Below are 26460 nucleotides of genomic sequence, written 5' to 3'. Positions count from 1 at the left end.
GTGATTTGTCCACCCCTGACTTAGCTTACCTATGTTATCTACTGCAAAACATAGTCTAGCAGAAGTAAGTGAAAGCCACTGGATATAACTTGATGACTCGGGAACTTCATCACTTCTGATGACCTCCCCACTCCTGTATAAGTGGTAATATATCTTCAAAATTGGACCACTCGTCTAGTTCTGTTGATTATCACTAGGCAATTCAAAGACCTGATTGACTGAAAGCCTTCTGGGAAACCATACACTCTCCTAAGGTCCCAGGTGACTCAACCCCCAGCAGTGTGCAATCTTGTCATGACTGGGCATTAAATCTAATTTACAGCAATAGAACCCAGGTCTACATTTGGAGAAGCAGCTTCTTAGCTGGTTGTGCTACTCAAGAACCCTGTTCTGTTCTAGCTGCTAGCATATACTGAGAGCTGTAGGAGGGTCATGACCTGCTGAGGTATACTTGGAAATGAATAAACATAATTTTTAATACATCAAACAAGCGTTCAATGTACTAAAGTAGAAAATGCGTATACACAAAGATTCAGCACACATAAAAAGTCCATTCATTTAAAGTTTATATAAAGCTTCTTCTTTCTTCTTCTTCTTTTTGCTCCTCCTGTTAGGGGTTGCCACAGCAGATCATCTGTCTCCATCTCATTCTGTCCTCTGCATCTTCCTTTCTCACACCAACCACCTGCATGTCCTCTCTCACCACAACCATGAACCTCCTCCTTGGTCTTCCTCTTCTCCTCCTGGCTGGCGGTTCCTTCCTCAGCATTCTTCTCCCAATATACCCCGCATCCCTCCTCTGCACAAGCCCAAACCAACTCAGTCTCGCCTCTCTCACTGTCTCCAAACCATCGTACCTGCACTGTCCCTCTAATATACTAATTTCACTCCCAACGAAAATCACCGCATCTTCAACTCTGCCCCTTCCAGCTCCACCTCCTGTCTTTTTGTCAGTGCCACCACCTCCAAACCAAACAACATAGCTGATCTCACTACCATCTTGTAAACTTTCCTCTTCACGCTTGCAGACACCCTTCTATCAAAAATCACTCCTGCCACTCTTCTCCATCCACTCCACCCTGCTTGCACTGTCTTCTTCACTTCTCCACCACACTCTCCATTACTTTGGACAGTTGACCCCAAGTATTTAAAGTCATCCACCTTCACCACCTCTACTCCTTGCAACCTCACCATTCCGCCTGCCTCCTTCTCATTCACGCTTATGTATTCCGTCTTGCTCCTACTGATTTTCATTCCCCTTCTCTCCAGTGCGTACCTCCACCTCTCCAGGCTCATCGCAACCTGTTCTCTACTCTCACTACAGATCACAATGTCATCTGCGAACTTCATAGTCCATGGGGACTCCTGTCTGATCTCATCCGTCATTAAAATTTATATAAAGCTAATGAAGAAAAATTAATGTTAAGGCTTGATGTAAAAATAGAAATGGAAGAGATATACATGCTATTCATTAGTAAACTGTTGCAAATATCTGTGGAGCAACTGGTGGATGATATTCCCTGACAGCTGGACTGAGAACTTTGGTACTAGTGACATAGTTCTAGTAAGAACTTGTACTACAAGTAGAAGCTAGCTGATTTTTGTCATTGAGGTATACACTTTATACAACATAAAAAACATAAGAACAAAAGTGTAGAATCAATGGCAAATCCCTGGGGTCTGGATTAAGAATGTTGGTTCAAACAGTTTACACTACACAAAACCTAAAAATATATGTGGATTGCTAGAGAGTCCCTTGAGAATTGAGACCTTCACTAGTAGAAGAATGATGAAACTTGGAAAAGTTTTAGTGAGAACTTGTACTAGCTAGCTGATTTTCATTGAGGCTTACACTGTACACAACAGTAAAGCATAACAAAAATATGGAATAAATGGCAAATCCCTAAAGTCTGCTAGTCCTTACCGTTACACCAGACAAACCTTAAGGATATAAGGACACAAATGTGGACTGCTATTGGGTCCCAGAGGTCTGAATCGAGAACTTTGGTAGTAGAGGAATGTTGAGACTTTGTCCTAAGGGTCTCACTGTACCAAACATAAAGACATAAAAAAGTAAGACGTGAACTGGAAGGCATGTCCCTGCGGACTTGATTAAAATGTTGGTTTAAAACATTGGTTTGCTTTATTGAAAGGCACCACTGGCGGTGTGCCACTGCCCACAGCCCACAACCCACATGTAGGTCACTTAGAGCCTTGTGTCATTAGTGTGATCGAGTAGCACTCGCCTCTGGAGCAACTCTTTGCAGAAGTGGGTCAGATTCTTGCCAAAGTATCTGGAAGATCAACGAGGGAGGATTGGTCGGAGAGTCGTGTTCGGCAAAGTATAAGTACAGACCAGAATATCACCTCTGTCTCCCTGGAGACTCCAATCCCGAGAGACGTGGAACTGGCGGTGTGATAGCAAATTAATTTACAGATATCCAAACGTATATAAACACCTGTTTCTCTTGCTTGATGGAAAGTGATTAGTTGGTGAGGAGTGATTGATGCACTGTTCTGTTACATTAGCTCCTCCCACACTTAGTAGCCACTGGGGAGGGAAGGAAATGGAGCATGCTATGTAGGTCAAGAAAAAAACATCTCTTCTTTTCGGAATCTTCTTTCATGAAAAACTGGACGTTTCTCTCTCTCACTCTCTCTCTCTCTCTTTCTTGCTTATGAATGAAAGATTGAAGCTGTTACTGCAATGCTGCAGGGCTGCCGGGAATGGTGTAGGCGCATGATGAAAATGATAACGCATACACAACAGAAATTCTTTTTGACTCTTGCTTGAGCCCTGAGGGATAGCTTTGATATGCAAGTCAGGTAGATATGAGTAGGTTGGTGTGTTACACGCTGTACACCTATTCGTTGCAGGAATCCACTAACAAGACTAGCTAGACTTGTTATTGTGTTCTCGGTACATAATCGAGAACACAATATAATTTTCCTATAAGAAACCAAGACTCCCTGATTGAGCTGTATGAAACAGGCACAGATACTATATTGAAATTGAAAAGGCATGAATGCTGTATTGATATGAATGCTTTGAACACAGAGATGAATGCTAATTGCCGTCAATGCTAATAGGATTCAAATGAATGCTGTATTGATGTACAATAGAGAGGAAGTCACAGTATCGGCTTTAGCCTTCGGGTTCCCATGAATACATATAGATTGTGTTCTCATTAGTTTATCTCCCCAAGCTCCTATACTTGCAGTCATGATGATTTTAGTAATAACACCCTACCCACTGATGGAAAATGACTTTGTTTTGAAGTGAAGTTGTTTTTCAGGTGGTGTTGAGTTATCGAGCATGTCGCTCGATTTTATTCACCCTCTGAGGAAACTGTAGTGTCTCACTGTGTTTTGTCTTTCATTGACTCATTAGGTTTTATTTATTTATGGAGCCTAATTGCTTGCAGGAATTTTCATTCTCTATGTTGACTCGAGTCGTCAAGTTGTCTCTTCCTACTTATTCTTCCTACAAGGGTTGCCAGGTCTGAGTGAGGAAAACAATCCAAAGGTTATTAAAACTCAAAAGATGACCCTCCTTAACCCTGTATGTAAGCTCCAAATAATGAGTACGGTATATTGTAACGACCCAGTGTCCCTGGTTTGATTGTAAGCTCAGGATCACATGTTCTTCTCGTGTTTGCACGGGTTTCCTCCGGGTTCTCCGGTTGCATCCCACTGTACAAAAACATGCTGGTAGGTGTAATAGCTATACCAAATTACCCTTAGCTGTGAATATGTGTGTACGCTGTGCTGTGTGATGGACCGACTTCCCTTCTCTGCTGATTGGCTCTGGATCCACCGCAACCCTAACCAGGACTAAGCAGTTAAAGAAGATATGGCTGAAAAAACACTCATTTAATCCAGTGAATGCAAAACAGTTACGGGCAGCAGGTCCTTCAGTGTTGTTGTGCCCAAGTTATGAATGCTATAACTCCCTGACTGTAAATGAAATGTAGCTCCAGCCCCTTTCACATAATACTTTCCATCACTTCATCCTTCACTCAAGCTTGTTAACAGTCCTGTGATTTTTTCCGATTCTTTATGTGTTACTTAAGAATTGCTCATTATCCTGATGTAATGTGACTTTGGGTTTGAGAAAGGTGTCGTATAAATAAAAATAATGATGATGATGATGATGATTATTATTATTATTATTATTAATTGTGTGAGAAAACAACAATGGAACTAGCTTCAGTCTAGCCTATTCTTTTTTTTATCTCCAGCTTTCATTTTACCTTACACACTGTCCTTTTTCACAAATACCTAGAGACCGGTATATACCCGTTCTTTCTTTCTTTCAGCCTGCTGTGATAAGGCTGTGGTGTAAGAGAGCTATGTGCGTGCATGTGTGTGTGTGTGTGTGTGTGTGTATGTGTGTGTGTGTGAGAGAGAGAGAGAAAGAGAGAGAGAGCTTCTGAAATGAGCCTGATTAGGGCAGTGATGGATAGGGGAGCAGGAAGTGTATCAGCAGGGTTCTGGAGCCTGACTATTCGGCTTAGCACTAGCCAACCATCGGCCTGATGCACACACACACACACACACACACCTTTATACTTCCATTTCTATCCCTCTTTTCACTCCCTCCCCACTGATTGATGCTCTCTCATTCTTTAAAGCCATCTCTCTCTATCTCTCTCTCTCTCTCTCTCTCTCTCTCTCTCTGTGTCCCTGGAGGGCCATATGCTTCTCACTGGTCTCCCTCCATTCCTCTCCATGGGAGACCGAGCCACTGAGACTGGCGTAAATAGTCTGGAGCGTTCATCACAGCCCAAATTATTCCCTCAGAAATTTCCACTGTGTGTTGGACAGTGGGATTCAGAGATAATTAAAGTTATTATATTGATTTTTTTTTTTTTTTTTTTAATTTTTGTCCCTCTCAGTCTCAGACCATCTCCCAGTAGGACCATGCTACAGCAGATGATGTGTTTTAATATGAGGATTTGCACCAACGCTTATTTGAACCTTTATTTAGAGGTTTGAAAGTTTTCGATTTATTCATTTTAAAGATAATTTTAATATCTCTGTTTACCATTTAAACTCTCTTATAAACTAATAGTCCCTCCAGATTTCTTTTTCCCAACTCTATGATTATGTCTATCTTTTGTATTGATTTGTTCAATGTGCTGTAGATTACAGAATCCACTTACACCATGAACATCTTTCTCTTTAATAGAAATTCCATTCAACCCTGCAATAACAGAAATTCTTTCTTGCACTTTCTTGTTGCATTAACACAAGGAGCTCTAATATCTCAATATGTCTTTTTTTTTAAACTTTAGCACAAGTTTCTTTATTGTTTTAACATCCCTGTATCAACTATCAATTTCAATCGAGAAAATATGAAATCTGAGATCTTTTTGATTCCCAACAATAGGTTTAACACATCTGACAGTTCACACCTGACCCAACTTGTGAAGGATTTGATCATGAGTATGGAAAAACAATAATAATTTATACCTTGGGATCTCCAGGACTGATGCTGGGAAATAATGTGATGTACAAAATTCAGCTGAACAGCTGAACCACTATTTGTGTTTATGATGTATATGTTTATACTGTATATCTCTAAAGTTTTGGGAAAAACAGGATGCTTCAGACAAATTTCTTTCATTAGCTGAGTCATTAGCTCAAATGTACCACTCCTTACAACTGTGGTGACCAGAAAAGCATGTCAGAATGCACAACACACCAAACTTTGAGGTGGATGCACTACAAAAACCATTCCTTTCAGCCAGTGACAGGATTTTGAGGCTACACTGAGATGCTTTTCTGCTCACCGTGGTTGTAAGGAGTGGTTATTTATGTTACTGTGATTTATTAAAATCCTGTCAGGTTGAACAAGTCTGGTCATTGTCCTCTGACCTCTCTCATCAACAAGGTGTTTTCGCTCACAGAACAGGATGGGTATTGTTTTTCACACCATTTTTTTAATAAACTCTACAGACTGTTGCGTGTAAAAACCGCCACGGTTTCAGAACTACTCAAACTAAACCTGGCACCAACAACCATGCCACATTCACTGGGATTCCTTTTTTAAATTTAATTATTATTTTTTTTAACCATTCTGATGTTTGATTTAACTGAAACTCTTGGCCTGTAACTGCATGATTTTATGCATTGTGCTGCTGCCACATGATTGGCTGACTGGATAATTGCATGAATGAGCAAGTGTACAGGTGCTGCAAATAAAGTGGCCAGTGAATGTATATGTATATGTGTTCCAGCCTTTGGATATACTGGAAAAGGCCTCTGGGAAAACTAACACTTTATTTAAAATCATAACTATATATTTGTTAAAAAAGGTGTTGATTTGGCCATCAAGTCATTTCTCATGGTGTGGTTCTAATATGGTGGTTGTGAGATGGAGATGGAGTGGATGTCAGATTTTCAGTCATGTCAGAGCTCAGGCTCAGGCTCAGGCTCAGGCTCAGTTACTTGGTTAGAGATGTAATTGAAGAAGAAATTGTGAATGTGTGTGAAATGCATTTTTAACCACATACAAAGAAAAAATATTGCCATAAATGAATTATTTTCTACTGCAATGCATCATCTCTTTTTCTCTCTAAACTACACACACACACACACAAACACACACCGCAGAGGTGCAGGTACAGATGCAGTAAACAGACTTTAAGCCACTGTAATTGCTTTGCTAATCCTCTAGCTGCAGCCACTGCCTTCAACTGAGTCTGCACTGTGCACAGCTGCTCTCTCTCTCTCTCTCTCTCTCTCTCTCACACACACACACACACACACACACACACATTCTCAGATATACAGTCACACAAACACACATACAGAGTTCATTATAATGATTATAATTATAGAGTAATTATACAGCAACAAAATTGTACAGCTTTGTACTATGGCATATTGCATTTGAAACAATGCCTGACAAACAAGGTCAGCTTTAATTTGAGGAATCTAGATTGAGTGAACTATACTGAATCATGCATGTCATACTTTCATTCCATGAGACCAAAAATATGCTTGGAGTTGTTTGATAAAATCAAACCCCAATGTTCATTCTGTTTTTTTAAAAGTACCAAAAAAAAGGCTAGCTAAATAATTACCATTTACATGCGCCACACGGAACGCCAATTCCTAGCTAGGTGCTTCATTGCATCGCTTTATGGCTTAACCTACAATTGTTAGGCTTAATTATATAATTATCAGCTTATCTCCACCACTTACTACAGTTCTGATTCCTCATTTCCTCTTCTTCTTACTGTTTTATCTGTCTTTTCTGGTTTCCAGCCAGGTAAGTTCTCTTCAATTCGAAATTCAAAATAAATGTATGCAAGTCCCACTTGACAGCGAGATGGGGCCCCCTTTAGGAGGGTTCCTGGTATAGCACTGTACATCACCCATCGGAGGTTAAGAATGAGTTATGCACTTTGGATTTGCCTGTCCTGTAGCTACGCCTCTGGTTGCGATAAGGTTTCATACAGCCAGAAAGTGACTTAACACAACCTTATGTCAACAGGACTAATTGCTTTTGTCAATTAATCAATATTGACAATAAGCAGTTGGTATAACCCTATATAAATATTGATGTAGGAGGATGTCGGTTATTATGAAAAGCTTAGGTAGGTGTCGTGTAGCCTTATGAACCCCAAGTAAAGTGATTGTCCATTTGTTTTTTATTTTCACAGATGCTTGATAATTAGAAAAGCAAAATGTCTGAAGCAGGAATTTCACATCTGAAATAGTGCCACCATTAGCATAGTTAGGCTTTGAGTCCAATCAACGATTTGGGGTTGCTGAATATTTGATGGGATGAAACACTATGAAATCTTATATGCTCTGCAATTTCTCGCCGCTGCTGAGAGCCAAATTGCCTCTGTGCATTGGCCTGCAGTGGACGCCTTGTAGCAGCAGATAGAGCATAATCTTCCTCGGGCCAATTTTCTCCTAGTTATCCAGGGATGAGCTGAGCTGAGCTGAACTGAGAGACCCACAACTCCAAACACACAAACACAGAATACACACACACATACACACATGGGTACAGAGCAATATGCACATATGCTTTGATACTGATCAGTATTATTCTAGGTCTCAGGAGGCTCTTTACACAATCATAAACCAAACATTCGAGAGCATGAGCAAAGCCTGGGGATTTGGAGACAGAGAGAAGGACAGAAAGAGAAACAGATAGGAGGTGTGGGAGTGTTAGTCTGAACAATGCTGGTGTCAGATGGTTATTGTGAGGGCAGTGAGGTAAGCAATTTTCATTATAAGCCAATTGAGGCAAAACACATTGACAGCCACTCACTTGGCAAGTAGCATTGTGAGTTTATTGTGTGTTAAATCCACCTGCCTTAGAATCCAGTTAATACTCCATCATAGTCATGTCAATGTTAAAGAGATTAGTCTTGCTCTTCTTCCTTTTTTTCTTTTTTCCCCTGTCTCAAATCTGCAGCAGCATTGTTTGCCACAGATATGCCATAGTTTGTTTCTAATGTCATAGAAAATCACACACACACATGGCACCTTACTATCTAAATGTGTGTGTGTGTGTGTTTAAGGTGATTGCTGCTGATAGTGATGACCTTCCTGCATTGTTGACGCTCACCATATCTATGCAATCTCTTCGCGGTACGCACACACAAGACGAAGCTACTGAATAATTTGGGCCAGACATTTAGTCGTTTAGTGAATCACCCTCAGACAGCCGTGTTAGATGGCTAATCGGACGCAGAGCAGCTGCCAGGCCTGATTACGGTCTGATTGCGGCGCTGATATCTGTGGCCTGTAGAGCGCTGACCTCTTTATAATAAACTCCTGCACACATCCAGTCCCACATTATCCTTGATGATGGTATTGATATGGTGTGTGCAGCAGTTCTTCTCAGAGAACCAAGAGTAAAGAATATGGACATAGGGCTGCAGCTAAAAATAGTATAAACCTTATAAACCTTAGATTGGATAAATGCAGTGGACACAGAATCATCATAGATGGAAGCGGTTTAGGGGGGATTTGATTAGCTTAAGAAATGTAAAAAATAAGTTACATTTCAGTGAGAAGAAAACAAAATGAAAAATGAATATACTGTAGAATATTAGTAGTAGAAGAGCTAAGTAGTATCAGCTAAGAACAGGAATCTGAGGCTACAATGGGTGCAGACTCACTGAAAATACCATATAATATTGTTTTCCTGTTTGCTGACAAGAGCATGGCCCATCTGCCTTTAAAGTTTGACATGCTGTGTGTTCTGCTTTTCAGCTCACCACAGTTGTAAAGAGTGGTTATTTGAGTTACTCTAGCTTTCTTCTAGTTTGAACCAGTCTGGCCATTCTCTTCTGACTTCTCTCATCAACAAGGTGTTTCCTCCCAAAGAACTGCCACACACTGGATTTTTTTTTTGTTTGTTTCTCACACTATTCTGTATAAACTCTAAAGACTGTTGTGCATGAAAATCCAAGGAGATCAGATGTTTCTAAAATACTCCAACCAGTCCGTCTGGCACCAAGAACCATGCCACAGTCAAAGTCACTGAGATCACATTTTTCCCCCATTCTGATGACTCCATTTTACCTGTATGTGCATAAGCTAATGCATTGCACTGCTGCCACATGATTGGCTGACTAGATAACTGCATGAATTAGCAGGTGCGCAGATGTTTCTCTTAAATAACATTGTTCTGCCCAGTTATTGTGCTGCTGTATAATCATGTTCATAAAAGGTCAACAAAGTCATCATTACAATTTCACCATATTTAGCCATCCCAGACATCAAACAAATGCATGCCTTCATTTGCTTAATCACATTTTATTGGCTATCAGCTGCTATGATGAGAAACAGAATTAACTGTTAACTAGCAATCATTCTTTTTCCCATTTCTGTTTGAAAGCTGAAAGTACTAGAGGGTTACTACAGGGTGTCATTTACTAGCATGTTATTTTAATCATTTTCAGTGGAACTCTCATAAAGACATTTCATTTTCTATGCCTAATAATACAAGACTTACTGATGGTAAATGACAATTTCTGAATAGCATAACCATTTCTACTGCTGTCTGTCATGTACCCTCAATGCAGGAGCATGTTGCACTTATCAGTTTAATTGTGCAGTGATTTTACTTTTACTTTTCTAACCACCCTGAAATGGAATCTCGGCTACACCACTCCTGTACTGGATATAGTAGTGTATAATATTTATATCCTGGCTGCACGTGTTGGTTTTCCATAACAAAGCACTTTCTCTGAATGTATGATGTATGAGGATTTCTGTGGATGTACGATGTATGAGGATTTTTCTAGATGTATGAGGATTTTTCTGAATGTATGATGTATGAATAGTTAACTACTGCTACGAGTTTGAAATTAAACCACGCATATCTCATTGGACATGAACATTTGCCTGATGTTGCTACATGCTACTTCACAGGCTGACCTGTTCAGCACAAGACACTGAGTTTGCTTTAATGGTGGCATGCACACCAAACCACAGTCAAGGGTGCCAATACTTTATGGAAAAGTCTTTATGGAAAATGCAATACGTCCCCCTTAAATTGTCAGGCACGTGCATGGTATAGCTGATTCGCATTTGGTGAAGCCCACAAAACTCCAGAGTGACTTTCTCAGAGGTAGAAGTGAAAGTTATTTTGATTCACGTCTATGCCAATAAGATTATGTATTATTTAACAGCATCAGAACCCCTTGAAAAGCCCAAAATTTGAAGCCGAATGACAGAAGAGGTGAATTAGATGTGAATCAAGTAAGGTGAAAAATGAAAATGGTTTGACATGAAAACGGAGGAAATGGAATATATCTACTTTACCCAGGAGATCATGGACACCAAGAACATCACACAGGGAAACTGCTTTTTTTTTATTCAAAGGAAAGTGTCTCGGAGATTCTCGGGCAGAATGCCTCAGTGCACCCTCCCTGATGGAGGAAAAGGCCTAGAGTGGCTTTTGTTGGAAAAGCAGGAAGTGTCATAGTAAGCCAGTTGACAGCACGCTAGGGAGCATACGGCACATTGCAGCTTGAGACATCCCAGACTCATTGTTCACTTAGTGCAGGCTCTAATAAAGTGTTTGCACAGCATTAAAAGAAGATGCGACGGAAAACGGAACCGAGTCACACCGGTCCATCCTCCTTTTATACAGTGGCATTCTTAATTGAATGCCTGGTCTTATTTGTCTTAATGTATGGATTCAAATTGGCTTGCTTTCTTTCTTTTTTTTTTTACCTTTTTCATATTTCTTTAGTTAATTCCTTTAATATGATGTGACTGGGTTTCACAAAATATTCGTTAAATTTGTGTATAATACATAAGCTATTTAAAAATAGCTATTTTGTGTGAAATACATAAGCTATTTAAACATGACACCGTCATCCGTGTATAAAAGTGCAGTACCTCATCTCATTTTATACAGTTTGATGCCGATCAGTCGAGGTTTACATTAGTTAGTCTTCTTATGCGTAAATTTATACACACTCAGGAGAATGAGTAGGATACACATGTTTAGACGAAATGAAGCGATTTTCATGAATGCCAGAATGAACGATTTACAAACAATTTGTTTGAATACAGATTTATAAATGTAGCCCAATTTTACTATAGAACAAAAATACAAAGGATTGTGCGTTTTCTATTGGCTAAATCTCAAATAGTGCACTATGCAGGGAGCAGATATAATTAATCGACCTTGGTAACTTTTCATATAAATCGGATCATAAGAAGTGTTGTAAATTTGTAAGCATGAACCACTAGGGACTGATAAGTGATGACAATTTTTGCACCAATAGCATTTTGTCTTCCGTTAAATGGGAGAAATGTACCCATATTAGTAGTAAGAATAGAGTCACGTGTATTGGTTATTCTCTTTGTCATAATGATTGTTTTCTTCAGTGCTTTACTGCCAAACCAATACAGAGGGTGAGTTAAATATCTATTTAAATGCATCCATGGTGCACTTTCTCTCTCGCCTTCTTTTCTCAGCTCTGCATAACTCCCTCCCTACTTTCTTCATTTTAATGGTTAGCTAAATGCACTAAGATGTCTCCGCTGTGCTGCCATCTCATCAGAATGCTGTCTCGCCGCGGTAGCTGCCGCGTAAGCGAAAGCTCGTCTCAAGTGTTTGGACACTGAACCAGCCAGAGTGTGAATTACACTCAGCTTACAGCCTGCAGAGGATCTGACAGCCGCTTTGTTCTCTGTGCCTGACCTATAAAACTTACAAAAACATACCCAGAGCCATCCTCGGCTCATAAGGGGAAATTTCAGTCTCAGTATCAGGAGTGGTTTTCGAGGAAATTACACAGTGGACTGGGAGGAATTTGTTGCTGGTGTGTTTCTGTGGTTTGTAGTGGCAGATTCGCAATGAGGGTCTTCATTGTGTATTTACGAAGAGTTTCAGTCATCCAGGTCATACTCGTAGTAATAGTAGTAAGCTGAGGTAACCTGAAGGTTGAAGACATTTTTCCACTGATCTGGGTGGCTTCATTAGTTCTTTTATATTTACATCTAGATGTGTTAAACAATTTAGAACACGGCACCTGCTATTTGAACCCTCCCATTTTTCAAGTGATCAAAAATATTGGAACATGTGACTGACAGGGGTTTCTTGTTGCCCTGTTAGATTGACTGTTTAAACAATTAATAGCTCTGAATGTCTACCCTTGGTTTGAGCCCTGGGTTTTGCCTGTGAAGACTGCGTCTGTTGTTAAAAAGTATAAACCAACATGAAGACCAGAGAGCTGTCTATGGGAGCCATTCTGAAGCTGAGAAAAGAGGGAAAATCTGTCAGAGCCATTGCACAAGCAAAGGGCACAGCCAATACAACTACATGGGATGTCCTGAAAAAGAAAGAAACCACCGGTGTAATAACAAGCAGACATGGAACAGGTGGAAAAAAAAAAGATGGAAAATGGAAAGCTGGAATTCTGATCTATCATCTCATATTCATCTTTTGAGAAACATACATACAAATATATATATATATATATATATATCTACTTAGCCTACTGCTAAATAATAGTAATAACAGTGCAGTGAGCAACCATAATTATCTCAGGGTTACAGAGCGCAACATTGATGGAAGTTGTGTTCACATGTTCTGAAATACTAAATCATGCACAGTGCATTTCAGATTTCAAGGATGTTCCAAACGTACACACAGATACTGCAAGAAAATGGATTACAGCCTCGGAACACCTTCCCTGCACTGTGCACCTTGTCTCCATAGCTGTATCGCAGTGTCTTTATAAAGTAACTGGTTTTACAATTCCTTATAGCTAAAGGCAATATTGTTGTACACCAAGAAGTGCTGCAGAACAAGTACAGAAACCAGCTGCAAGTGTAGAAATCTTTATTTATGGTCCGATTTGAGCAAATATGAAAAAAGCCTTATATAGCGTACAGAATTTCATTTCAACTGTTTTCATTTTCCCTCTGGCTCCATTACCTCCATTATGATGCTATATACCAACCTGAACTTAGGAGAAATTTAAGAAAGGAATAAAACACAAAGGGATGGTGTGATGCAGCCCGATACAAAGCACTGAATTCCCTTTATGCTGCAATGTAAATTATGAATGAATGACTAGTCATACTTTTTAACCATATATACTTAGGTTTAATATTGTGGAACGTCCGCAAAGCAGGTTAGTTCTTGTTATCACTTACATTATTGCAGCTATACTGCAAAAAAATACTGTCTTAGCAAGTGAATATATCTTGACTAAAGGGAAAGTTATCTAATATTTCTCATTATAAGCTTGTTATGGAATAAATAAAAGGTCATTAAGTCTTTCTAGACATATTTACTGATTTCAAAGGTAAAATTTATTTATTTTATTATTGGCAGATTTATTGGCATATTTAGAAATAAACCCTTGAAATTATTATTGTTAAACTAAATTATCTGCAATAAGACAATACTAAAATATATAGAAATAGGCTTAATAATCTTATCAATGTTTAAAAAATAACCTAATTATTGAAAAGTGTGAATGACAATTAATGCGAATGAGAATTTGCATATATTCATGATAATTTTACTCCCTAAGATCATTTCTTTTGCATTGTACACACAGTTTTTTTCCCTCTCATGAAGTGAATAAGAGAAAAGAAAAATCCTTCCCATGGTGGAAAAAAAAACCTATCACAAAGCGCTGACACTGGAGACTCCTTCCGTAAAAGCTCACAGAAAACATCATCCTACAAACAAATGTATACTTTTATTTGTTAAATGACACCATATTTATTATTAGGCTTAGAATATATGGAGCATCCACCATACAAGTAGAACAGAAACTGTAACTTATTACATCAAAGGCATTAATGTAAAATATAATTTGCATTACTACCAGCATTGCTGTCAGAATTGCTGTTATAGAAAATGAAACCTTCTGACCGATCAGATTCAAGAATTCAACCACACTGTGGTTTTAAACACAATTTAAAATGAGCAAGGACAATGTGGATGTATTTTCTTAGATTTCATACATATGAAGCCATAAGAAAAGGCATGAACTCTCACCTTGCCTCCAGTCGTAACCTTTCAACTTTAACTTTTAACTTTTTAACTTAATCTTTTCATGCAAATTGCTGAAAAAAGTCAATGTGTGAGAAAATGTTGTGTATAAAGATATTGTATATATTTTGGCCCAAGCTTCTTTCAGCAATGTTTGCTTGGACACTGATTTCTCTCTGGGGCTAGATTTGTCTGTGATCATTGAAGAAGAGTGTGTATGAGTTCGCATTAAACTCAGACTCTGTGAAATATTCTTCTGATGAGCTTTCTCTGTGGCCTCTAAAAGCCAATTCAGCTTTATGAATTGGCACTATTATGTACGTAGATGTCTACTCTATTTCATACATTAGAGGCATTCAAGTGGTCCTACGTTATAGTTTTCTTATATAAAGCAACATATCTGAGCTTCAGACCCTCAGTGTCTATAGTCAGTATTCACACAGTGGAAAAGAATACTGTAACATGTTTAAACTAATACGCAGCAGATTATAAGGTGTCCTTACTCTACTGATATATGGTTTGTAATTATATTATCAGTTATATACAGGCTTTGTAGTTGTACATCACTGCAGGCTTTTGATACGATATCACACCGTTAATGGCATAATTCCCGAAATCAATTGCTTTTTCCACTTTTCGCCAAAAAATATCACAAGGTAAAAGAGCTTTCTTCAGCTTATCACGTCCAATACTTAATTGAGTTCAGGGAACGTAATCCCTTTTTAATGATTAATCTTCAGAGATCTGGTTTTAAATTGTGTTTTAGACGTGATAAATCGTGGCCGTCCTCTTTTCACACTTTTTACAGTCCTTGCCAGGTTTTATTGCTGTAAGTCATCACGCTCTTGAATTACTCATTCCAGAATATTCTTCTTCCTCCTCCTTTCTTTAGGTGTCCCGTCTGGTCCCCGGAACGTCATGTCTGCTGTGAACGAGACGTCGGTGACCCTGGAGTGGCACGCGCCTCGTGAGACCGGAGGCCGAAGAGACGTCGTCTACAACATCGTGTGTAAGAAGTGCACTGCAGAGCGGCGCTCATGCTCGCACTGCGACGACAGCGTGGAGTTTGCGCCGCGCCAGCTGGGCCTCACCGATACCCGTGTGTTCATCAGCAACCTGTGGGCACACACACTATACACGTTTGAGATCCAGGCCGTCAATGGTGTGACCAACAAAAGCCCGTACCCGGCGCAGCATGTCTCTGTTGACATCACCACTAATCAGGCTGGTAGGTGCACACAATCTTATCATTTTTAATCAGTCATGAGATTATTTCAATTTGCCAATGTTTATTGATGGTTGTGGAGCAAGTTAGTTCCCGTTATAGCAGCCATAAACAGTTGTTACCTCACCAATCCCCACCCCCTCTTTCTCTACAACAAAAACGCAGCTTGTAATAGTACCAAGAAACCTGAAATCTCAAGTCCTCTCTCCTGAAGTCTCTCCCTGACACTGGAGACTCCTTCCATAAATGTTAACTAAACATCTCTGTGGTAGATGGGGGCGTGGTTTAGCAGGAATCTGCAGCAGGGGCATATGGGAGGTGAAAATGATCACGGCACACACGTATACACACGAGGTACTCCAGCTCGGCTCACTAAGAGTGAAAGGAAAGAAAAACAGCGTGTTAATATAGACCACACAGATAAGCAGCAGATAAGGTGTGGCACATTAATTGCCCAAAAATCCTCCATGCTCGTGCCACAGACTCCCGCTAAACCACGCCCCTACCTGCCACAATCACCTATAACTTCACCTTATCAACAATTTTTTTTTTCTTTGTTAAGTAGCACTTTATTTTATGTTTATTATTAGTCTTAAATTAAGTTTCTGTGAATTTATTGTTACTATGGAAATGATAACATATTAGAAAGAGTGCATTAATATAAACTTTAAGCTGCTGTTATAGAAAATTAACCTTCTGACCAATCAGATATATGGTATAAATTAAAGCATTCTGTCTTTGAGGGATTATAGACAGAAAATTGACAAATATTAAACAATGTTCCACAAGGCTCAAGTCTGGGTCCAGTCCTCTTTAATCTGGACATTAATGTTATATAGATTATGTCTCATCTGCATTAGTCCATGTATATGCAGCTAATACTATAGCTTATATTTTTATCCTTATAAAACTTTCAAAACCCTGAATTCTGAAAGTGTGCTCAACTTTCTGAAAGTTTCTGATATTTTTATTCATTCACCTTCAGTATCCACTTTATGGTGGTCAGGGTCGCGCTGGATCCGGAACCTATCTTGGGAAAACTGGGCGCGAGGCGGGAATACATCATGAATGGGACGTCAGTCCATCACAGGGCATTATTTTTATTTTTTTAAATTCAAGTCAGGATTTTACCTAAGGTGGAACAATACTCATTCTTTACCTCAGTTTCTTTCAAAATGAGAAAAAATTCTAGTTTAGACACAAATTTCATATTACAGAGATCGTTTTTAAAAGAATTTTATATAAGGGTCACAGAATTAAATTTCATATTTAAAAAACGATTGCTCTTCCTTAAACCAAAATTTTCTCCCAGCTCCACACACACACACACACACACACACACAGTCTGAAAAGAGTAAAATATTTTAGTAATTTGTGGAGCTCATCTGTGCTCTATTTAGTACTGAGTGCACACCATTATAATGATGATGACAAATCACAAAAAAATCGTGTATTGAATTTGGAAGTTTTGAAAGGTATGCATGGAAGCGTCACAAAAGCACCTGCTGGATTTTTTTTTTTTTTAACATGTGATCTAGTTGTGTCAGGAGTGCACTATTTCAGTATTTCAAAAACACCCCGTTTTATATTTTATATTCAGGTCATTTGTCCCAGATGACTTGCTTTAGTGACACTGTGTGTATGTAGGAATCTGCTCCAGCTACATCTCACAAGGCTACAATAGACCAGTGGTCATGAATGGTTGAATGAGGTTCACCATGTGATTGTGTGTCTCCGTGCAAATAAAGTTTCAAGTCTGCCTTTAGCAATAAGTGTCTTAAAAATAATGCACATATATTAATCACAATGTGACAGTCCCAGCAGTGAGATGTCATTCCTCTACCGTTCTCTCCATCTCCCAAGCTTAAATATGCAGAAACATACTCTCTGCTCTTGTCTCCTGTCCTCCCATCTCCAGTCTTCCAGTCTTCTGTCCTCTCGTCTCCTACCGTCCTTTCTCTGAATGTCACTGATTGTAGGCTCACATCCAGAAGCTTCACTCCTTTAATCTGGGATGAAAGAGCTGCAGGGTGAGCCATATATTATAACGTTCCCTTGAGGGTAAATGACAAACTTCAAAATAAGGCCAGACAAGCTTAAAAAAACCATCTTGGAGACTAAACCAAGGTTCATGGACAATTTGCTGTGCACATTTCCTCGTATCTTTGTAAACACAGGGGGTTCAGTCCTAAACCATGAAGACATGGTTTGTTTATGATGTGTGGCTCAGCTAGCACTTTGTAGTTTTATTTACACTTCACAAGTGCTTTGATAAAAAAGAAATGCTGCCGAGCGATTTGATCCATGTTGCAGAAATGTACTTTTGCTCCCATGTTCTATGAAGCACACAGACTTGCCAACCTTCACACATTTTGCGTAGGAGCGCTACGTTTCAACTCTGAAATACGTTGCTATGAATTATCACTCAAAAGTCTTCAATTTCTAAGACAGATGAGCCATTTGAGCTATGAATCTGGAATGATTGACAGTTGCACCGGTGTTTTGATCTCTCCAATATTAACCGACTCCACTGGTCACCCCGCCCTCTTTGTGCTCTTGCCACAACTTGATTTTTCCCGCTTGAAAAATGCTCTGAAGCAGCGGCCTTCAATTTCTATCAAGGTGAATGGAGAATGCTTTGAGTTTGTTAATATGAAATAAAATCTATCGATGTGTGTTTCAGTTAGCTAACATTAGACAAGTATACAGTATAGATAACATCAGTTGGATATATTTATTACAGTATGTTTCCTTACTTTCTTGCATTGGTCAGTGTGTACGCTTTTGAGGAGCAACAGATCAACAGATCAACAGCGAAAACCCAGTTTAACCCAGTCTCACAGAAAAAAAAAAAAAAAAAATACGTACACCTCATTTGCGGCACCTTGTATATGTTGAATATCATTGTTCTGGCACAAGCATACAGTACGTTGCATAGCAACTTATCAAACTTTCACTCAATGCTCTTCAACAATGTGTTTTAACCAAGCTAACCTCTATCACTATGTAATTTCAATAAGATCAATAGGGAATACATAATTTTATCTCTTTTTTTTATACTTTTTGAGCATAGCCCACTTCATGCGTAAAATTTGTGCTTTTCACAAAGTATGATTAGACTGATCAGACTCATGACACTTCTCCTCTTCTCTGTAAACACAGTCAGGCTTGCATGTCACGTGGTAGTGCAGGGTAGTGGTAGGATCTGTATTCTCAGTAGCCAAGAAACGATCCACATTTCAAAAATACCCAGGGATTTGCAAACCTGCAAGTTTTTATAGAGAAGAGCAGAAGTTTGGCTTATTACATGAGGCCAGTAAGTCTAATTATATGTCATGAAAAGCACAAACTTTTATAATAATCTTATTCAAATACGGTAGTGGTAGAGAGTGTAGAAAGTGGCATACAGAGCATTCAAGTTTTATATATATATATGTATGTATATATAATATAACTACATGAGTAGAGGTTAACTATAAAGAAAAGTGTAGAAAGTATATATATATATATATATATATATATAATATACTTTCTACACTTTCTACATCAACATATTTTAACCAAGCCACTAACCTCTACCATAAATAAATGCTATAAATAATTTCTTAAAATCTTAAAATAGTGAAGTGTCACTATTCATTAGAATGTTATGTATGGTACTGCACAATCTTTGTAATTAATAATATCCTGATAATTTTTATTAAACCTATAAAAACCTTCTAAACATTATGCCTGCACTGAATGCTTCCAAAATATTGATAGGGTTTTTAGAATTGTTAATAAAAATTCTCAGGCTATTATAAGTTATAAAGATTGTGCAGTACACCACATTCATTACAATGATATTAAACAACACCTACAGGAAGCTAGATGCTACACGTGTCCTTTGGTATTTATTTATTTATTTATTTTTTTCTGTAATGTGCCTTTATTATATATGTTTTTATATATAATAATAATGTGTTTTTCTAATAGTGTCTTGCAACTTATGATTATAAGTTATTATACCATGATTATAAGTTATCAAGGAATTATTTATACAGCGTTGAGACATTGTTAGAATTTATCAAGTGCTTACAAAGAATTACCAACTTACAGAGAAGTATAAACACAGTTATTATGATTTATGAATATGGATATGAATATGTACTCTCTTTGTGTTTGTGTTATCTGTTTGTGTACGTGCACAAAGGTAGATTTTCCCCCCGTAATGAGATGAGATGGTTTTTAGAAAGACAACCCAAGCAGTTCGAACCCAGTCTTTGGAAAATGTTTAAAGGGCTGTTCACAATTACGCAGCTACGTCATTAAGCTAACACCACATTAAAGTAGACCTTGATCAAGATATTTGGTTTACTGAGACTATAGAAGACACTGTCACCAGTCCAAGCCCACAATACATTCCTGTGTTTTATGTTCTTTATAACAAACTGAACAATCCTCAGTCATCTGAGTCCAGTGAACACACACACACACACTAACAGAGAAGAGTGTTCCTCTCAGTTCCTACTGCTCTACCAAGATGACAAGGCCTTCAGGGGTTGGGGTGTGTGGAAGCTGAATAGGTCTGACATTTCTAGCTAACTGCTGGTGGAAAATAACCATTTTGGGAATATTTGCAGAGAGTGAAAATTTCCAGAGAGTGATTCTTTTTCTTTCTAATGCTTTGTCTTCATGTTCTAACAGAGTGGTGTTCTTTCTGTAAATCGTACCCCGGTTGCGCTTCTGTCTGGGGAGCAGCTGCTGCTGGTGCTAGACCACTGACCAAGTGGAAAATTTAAATGAGGATTTTTTTTTTCTGTTTTATTTTATTTTTCTTTCTGACTCAGGGCTGTGGGGTAGAGAAGTACATGATGTTGAACATTTATCATTATTCCACTCTTAATAAGGCTGCTACAGATGGGAAGTAGGAGCACAGCATGTTCCTATTAACGGAGATTTTCTGTTTTCAGGCTTGTACACACTAATTTCGTGGATCACGTAATTCAGTATATTGATTCCAAAATAATTAAAAAAAACCTAAAACAATCAATTGTCATAAATCATATATATATAAGAAATAGAATGTATTTATTTGTTTGTTTATTTGTTTGTATACTTGTCTTTATATCTATTTATTTTTATTATTGATTAATTTATGTATCTATTTGTCAATCTAGATTATGTATTTACTTGTTTATCTACACTTATTTACTTGTTTACTTCTTTGCTTAGTTTCTATCTATCTATCTATCTATCTATCTATCTGTCTAATTGATGTTTACTTACTGTATGTATTCATTTATCTATTTACTTAATTACTAATGCACTTGTTTACTTTTGCTTCCTTATAGATCTATCTATCTATCTATCTATCTATCTATCTATCTATCTATCTAATTGATGTTTACTTACTGTATGTATTCATTTATCTATTTACTTAATTACTAATGCACTTGTTTACTTATTTACTTTTGCTTCCTTATAGATCTATCTATCTATCTATCTATCTATCTATCTATCTATCGATCTATCGAGTTTATGTCCAGTGTCCCTTGTTTTTTGAGTGTAAATCCCTTTGAAAAGCAAACTGTCATTATTTCTTTTCGAGTGGACAATATTTAATCTGTGTGTGTGTGTGTGTGTGTTTGTTTGTTTGTTTTGGTGCAGGTAAATCGAAGCTAATTAGTGTAATAGCTGTTAGGGTGGCACTAGACCAGCTTGACTGGCTTTCAATTGACTGGCACATTTAGCCATCGGCGTGTGGTCATGCTAATAAAAGGCAAACACACTCGTAAGCACTGCGGTCACAGAACTAAGAGAGCTGCTGCTATAGAGAAGAGCATTAGTGTTAGGACACACATCATATAGTGTTGAAATAGATTCCATGGTCTGCTGCCACTACTGTATAGGATATAGTCTAAACCCGAACTCTGTTCATCTGTGTTTTCGTCATGGTGCAATGAACGGCTCGGCTTCAGTCGCTCTGCAGAATCCCGCACAGATTTAAAGAAATAACTGGAGATTCAGGACGTTTTCACACTTGGCTGAAACCATTGAGTTTATACTTATGATTGATTCTGGGCTTGTTCGGAGGAGGGTGTCTTCATCACAGGTTTATTTTAACACTGTATATTTCCTGCATTTTTTTTCTACATCGATTATGACAAAGACGTGCGTGTGTTATTATTATTATTGTTATTATTATATTCCTCACCACTGTCACCACTGGCTTGTTGATTGGGAATTTAGCTCAATATTCCGTTTCCTGTGAGGCTGTTTTTTGTGCCAGTGTCTATTGGTAAAAGTGCTATATAAATAAAATTGAATCGACAGTGGTCAGCCATTCATTAGAAAGCCTTTCAGTTGAGGTTGTTTTCTTACATACAAAGCTCCTTGACTGCTCTTGGGGTTGTAAACAGCTTTAAGACTTTAGTACTAAACTCTCAGTGTAAAGAGAGTCTGGGATGGAAAAAAAAATACAGTGCACATGAGAAAACACTCATGGCTTTTCCAAGAACCATTAAACCATACAGAAACCATTCAGGCTCCTTTCTCTCTGTCTCTGTGTGTGTGTGTGTGTGTGTGTGTGTTTTATACTTATACAAGTATTTTCATCTTTATATAGTTACCTATTGAGGTGATAGATGGCCCATGTTGCTTATAGTTATATACTCAACCAGCAAGCCCACATTGGAGCCTTAGATCATCCAAATTTCTGTTATGAGATTGTGTAGAAATTTAAGGTTTTATAAATACTTTTTTTTTTTTTTTTCATTTTCTGAGGCTCATGTCCTTGGCTAATCTACAGTATGTCAATCAAGTGGTTTACATTAAAAGGAACAACTTAAATGTGATCACTCTTTTGAAATCCAACCACACAGCAGTCCTTTTTTTTTATTTTATTTATTTTTTTTTGCATGTTAAGTAGGTCTAGAAAACCCATTAGCAGCTGTGTTTATGACTTGAGGTTTTGTAGTGTAGACAGACGCCTGACTGTGAGATTAGCAGTAATATGTTGATTTTTATTTATTTTTTTTTTGCTGTACACATGAGCAACAAGCTACATTTTGGGCAGCACTGTGTTATTTAAGTTAACTGAAGTCACCACATTACCTCACTAAACTTTTTATGTAGCTGCCTATCTGTCCTTAAGTGTGTGTGTGTGTGTGTGTGTGTGTGTGTGTGCTCCGCATCATTCTTCTTACACCATCGAGACATCATGAGACTTCATGATATAATGTTTGGCTCAACCATGATATATGCATTTTCAAGCTATTGATAGATTTTATTGATAGGCTTTATCCCTCCTTTCTGTTTCTCCATCATCTTCTTCCTCACATTAGCTTTGTATCTCTCTCTCAGTGTTCCCTCTATCTCTGTTTCCGCATCTGCCTCAGTTCTCCCTCTATTTCACTCCCTCTTTACGCCTCACGTTCTCTTTCCTCGTTCTACCTCCCTTTCAGAGCAGAGTGATAGAGGGAGAGGGGGAAGTGTGAGGCTGAATAGTCCTTGTTATCAGGCAGCTCACTGGGTGTTTGTGTGTCACACTCTAAATGGAGCTCTTGACAGAACGATGTTTAAGAGCGACGTTAGCCTCCATTGTTAGTGCACGGTGTGGCTAATGAGTCCTTCTGCTTTTAAGCTGCGCTTGCCGCATTTACACACATCGAGCTGGTGCTAATTACCCTATCCTGATGGGGATACCTGCCACAACTCAGCGAGACGTGTGTGGACGTCAAGCTCTTAGTCCTACAGGGCTGTGTGCGCGTTGGTGTGTGTGAATGGGTAGGTTAGGGGCATTTTAAGTAACGTTTTAATCAGGATTTAATTATATCTATATGTACTGGTCCTACATGGAACTTAGTGCAGTCTTTGACACACTGACAAATGGTTTTAGTTTCCCGCTTAGCCCCGGTGCACTGCTGACAAGCTTCAGGGTGCCAGCCAATCCTGTCCCCTGCAGGTCTGATGAGATTGACACGGTTGCCTGTACCTTGCTTTTAGCCAGGCAGAGAATAGCTTCAACTTGGAAATCGATGTAATGCTTTTTTTTTTTTAATGAATACACCGAGCAGAACAGGAAAATTTGACTGATTATATCAGATGACCAACAAGAATTTTTCACATCGCCCACACAAGATTATCTCATTTACTCATCATTAACTGTTGTATATATATAAAAAAAAATGTTCCAGTGTTCCAAAGTTTTTGCAGAGCCTGTCAGGTTGGGTGCAAATTTGAAAATCATTAGGTTCCTTTTTCCAACCATTTTGGAGAACCTGCCACAGTTCTTCTGAAGAATTTGGATGTCGAATTCTCTTCTGTTTCTGCAGCTATTACCGGACAAATAAACCTAGGGTGACTATGACTCCTAATATAGAAGACTTGTGCTTTGATTAAAAGCCATACTGGCAGACAAATCTCACTGAATGCGAGGCAGTCATTACATTGTAGGTGCGTAGTGGCAAGCTTTCTTTGATGTGCTAGTTGTGGATCCTTATTATAATATTGATCAGACATTAATTTTGTGCCAGCGTAGATTACTGCTGTGTATTTCTGAAGAAACTGGATGTTGTCTTGAAGCATGGATATTATGGACATTATGCTGTCAGGGAAGAAGTTCATGCGTATGAAGGTTCAGAGGTCATAACTACGATCAGGTGTGTGTAATTTGATATGTGTGTAAAAAAATGTCCAACGTGAGAAAGCTTCTTTTGTTCTTATTTACTTTTTTGTATCATCAACGACAAAAAGTTTGCCTTACTGAAAGAACTGTACATTTAACATGCATAATTACCACATAAATCTTACAGTCTGCCGTGGACGTCACATTTATATTCGTTATTCATAGTTTCCGAGTTGTAATCATGACATTGTGGTGACATTCACGTGGGATCATCTCATAAATACGATATTTCTAACAGGAAGTTATAGAGAAGGCAGAAGTTTTCAATGGACAGGAGGCCAGTGGGTCAAGGATTCTGCCTTAAATCATCAATAATTTAGTTCAGCAGTACCTGAGCCACAGCTTTTTAGAAGTAAGATATAATCTAGAGAACACCAGTGGTGTGGAAGTTAAGATGAATGAATTCCCAGCTGGAAATTCTGCAGGGTTCATGGACATGCTGAGGATTTTAGGAAACCATGTAGCTGAAAGGCTTGCAGAAGAGAGCTTGTGAAAAGAGCAAAGCAGATATTACTTATAATATTCCATATAATAGCCTGCGCTGGCTATTATAAGGAAAAAGATAATAAATAAAGGCAGGGGAGATTTTAGCAGCACAGGTAGGTGGTGTTATAATATTTAGTCAGCATGAGGAAGACACTTGGAAGAAGATTTTGTCAGATATGAGCTTTGGTGTAGAAACTGGAGCATTTCATGTAGATGTGTCATGAGTATAGTGTTTTGCAGAGTTTGGGTGTATTAAGATCAGACCAGTTACAATGGGCAATATTTGGGGACAGGTGAGGGACAGGTTCTTAGATGTGCACGAGACCTTCTTTAAATTTTTACTGGATACAGTGAAGGCTAGACTGCAGGATATGTCAGAGATGCTGGACAGGATGGGCTTTGTGATGCCTTGGATGTAGTGGAATCTTTTCCTGAACTGTACATATCTCAATTGCAACTAAAGTTCTCCCATTTTAAAATCTGAAGTACACTGAGTACATTTCTTGTTGTTGTTGGTGTTAATATTTTATTTTATTATATTTTTTTTTTGCATTTCATTTTATTAGGTCATTTAAATATTTAAAAACTTTGTCCACTGTCATCTCTTCTTTGTTTATGTCCATTTCACTGTGGCATGCCATTATCCAAACAAATTGATCAAATCATGAGAAAAGCACTCTTTTTAGACACAAGGTTTTAGACATCTTTAGCCAGGCTTAATTTACTGCTGCTTTTTTTTTTTTTTTATCTTTGCAGCCAGATGCCAGGGTAGGGTTAGAAAGTAGCCTAAATAAAAACATTTGCATGATCTTTGTTAACATGTATTTATGTTTTCTTAAAGTAGAGATGTCAAAGTTGGTCATAAGCAGAAACATTTAATTTTGGTCAAAACCCAGTCAGTCAGTTTGGATGTTTTCCAGAATAGAAACCATAGAAAAATAAAGGAAAAAAGCCACACACATACAGACGACCACACACACTAAATTCCTACAGTAGATGGTTGTAGTGATTGTAAGGAATAACTTATCATTAAACCAAAACGGCTCAACAATGCATCAGAAATTAAGGATTGGCTATTACCTCTTACTTCACCAATCGTACAGTTGAGAAATCAGACTGCAAAAAATAAATAAATAAATAAATAGAGACAATTATCCAGGGTTAAAGTGTGTCTCAGATGCTTCTCATGTTCCATTGTTTTGCTTGTCCTTGACTGCTTGTGAGGTAGAAAACTATGAGCCCAGGATAATAATAATAATAATAATAATAATAATAATAATAATAAATTATGTTTCCTTATTAAAGGTATTATAAAAGGATGTGTGGTTGTAACAGTGCATTGATGACATAAGGTACAGAAGACCAAATTCTATCAAATTCTATCATCCTGTCAGAGATTTCAGGGAAGACAGTATCATAATATAATAATATAAAGTTATAGTATTATTATAATATATATTATAATATAATATAAAGACACAGTGTGAAAATGGCTGTATAATCAATAGTGGTAGCAAAGCTAGTGTTTAATTAGTGACTTCAAAATGATAGTAAAATTTTTAAAAAAAATTAAGC

At 38.1% G+C, this 26460-nt stretch overlaps 1 protein-coding gene across 2 annotated transcripts in view; it reads left to right on the top strand.

Moving 5' to 3' along the window:
• LOC113533285 (ephrin type-B receptor 1-B) overlaps window positions 1–26460 on the top strand; it is a 301883-nt gene that overhangs the window by 179273 nt on the left and 96150 nt on the right. For both annotated transcript variants that reach the window (XM_026925335.3, XM_026925333.3), the window contains exon 5: window positions 15399–15734. In XM_026925335.3, the coding sequence (XP_026781136.1) occupies window positions 15399–15734 (336 nt within the window). The remainder of the gene's footprint in view (window positions 1–15398; window positions 15735–26460) is intronic.

This window comes from Pangasianodon hypophthalmus, chromosome 21 (genome assembly GCF_027358585.1).
Source record: "Pangasianodon hypophthalmus isolate fPanHyp1 chromosome 21, fPanHyp1.pri, whole genome shotgun sequence".
Classification (NCBI taxonomy): Eukaryota; Metazoa; Chordata; class Actinopteri; order Siluriformes; family Pangasiidae; genus Pangasianodon; species Pangasianodon hypophthalmus.
This window is presented reverse-complemented; position numbering and strand designations above follow the sequence as displayed.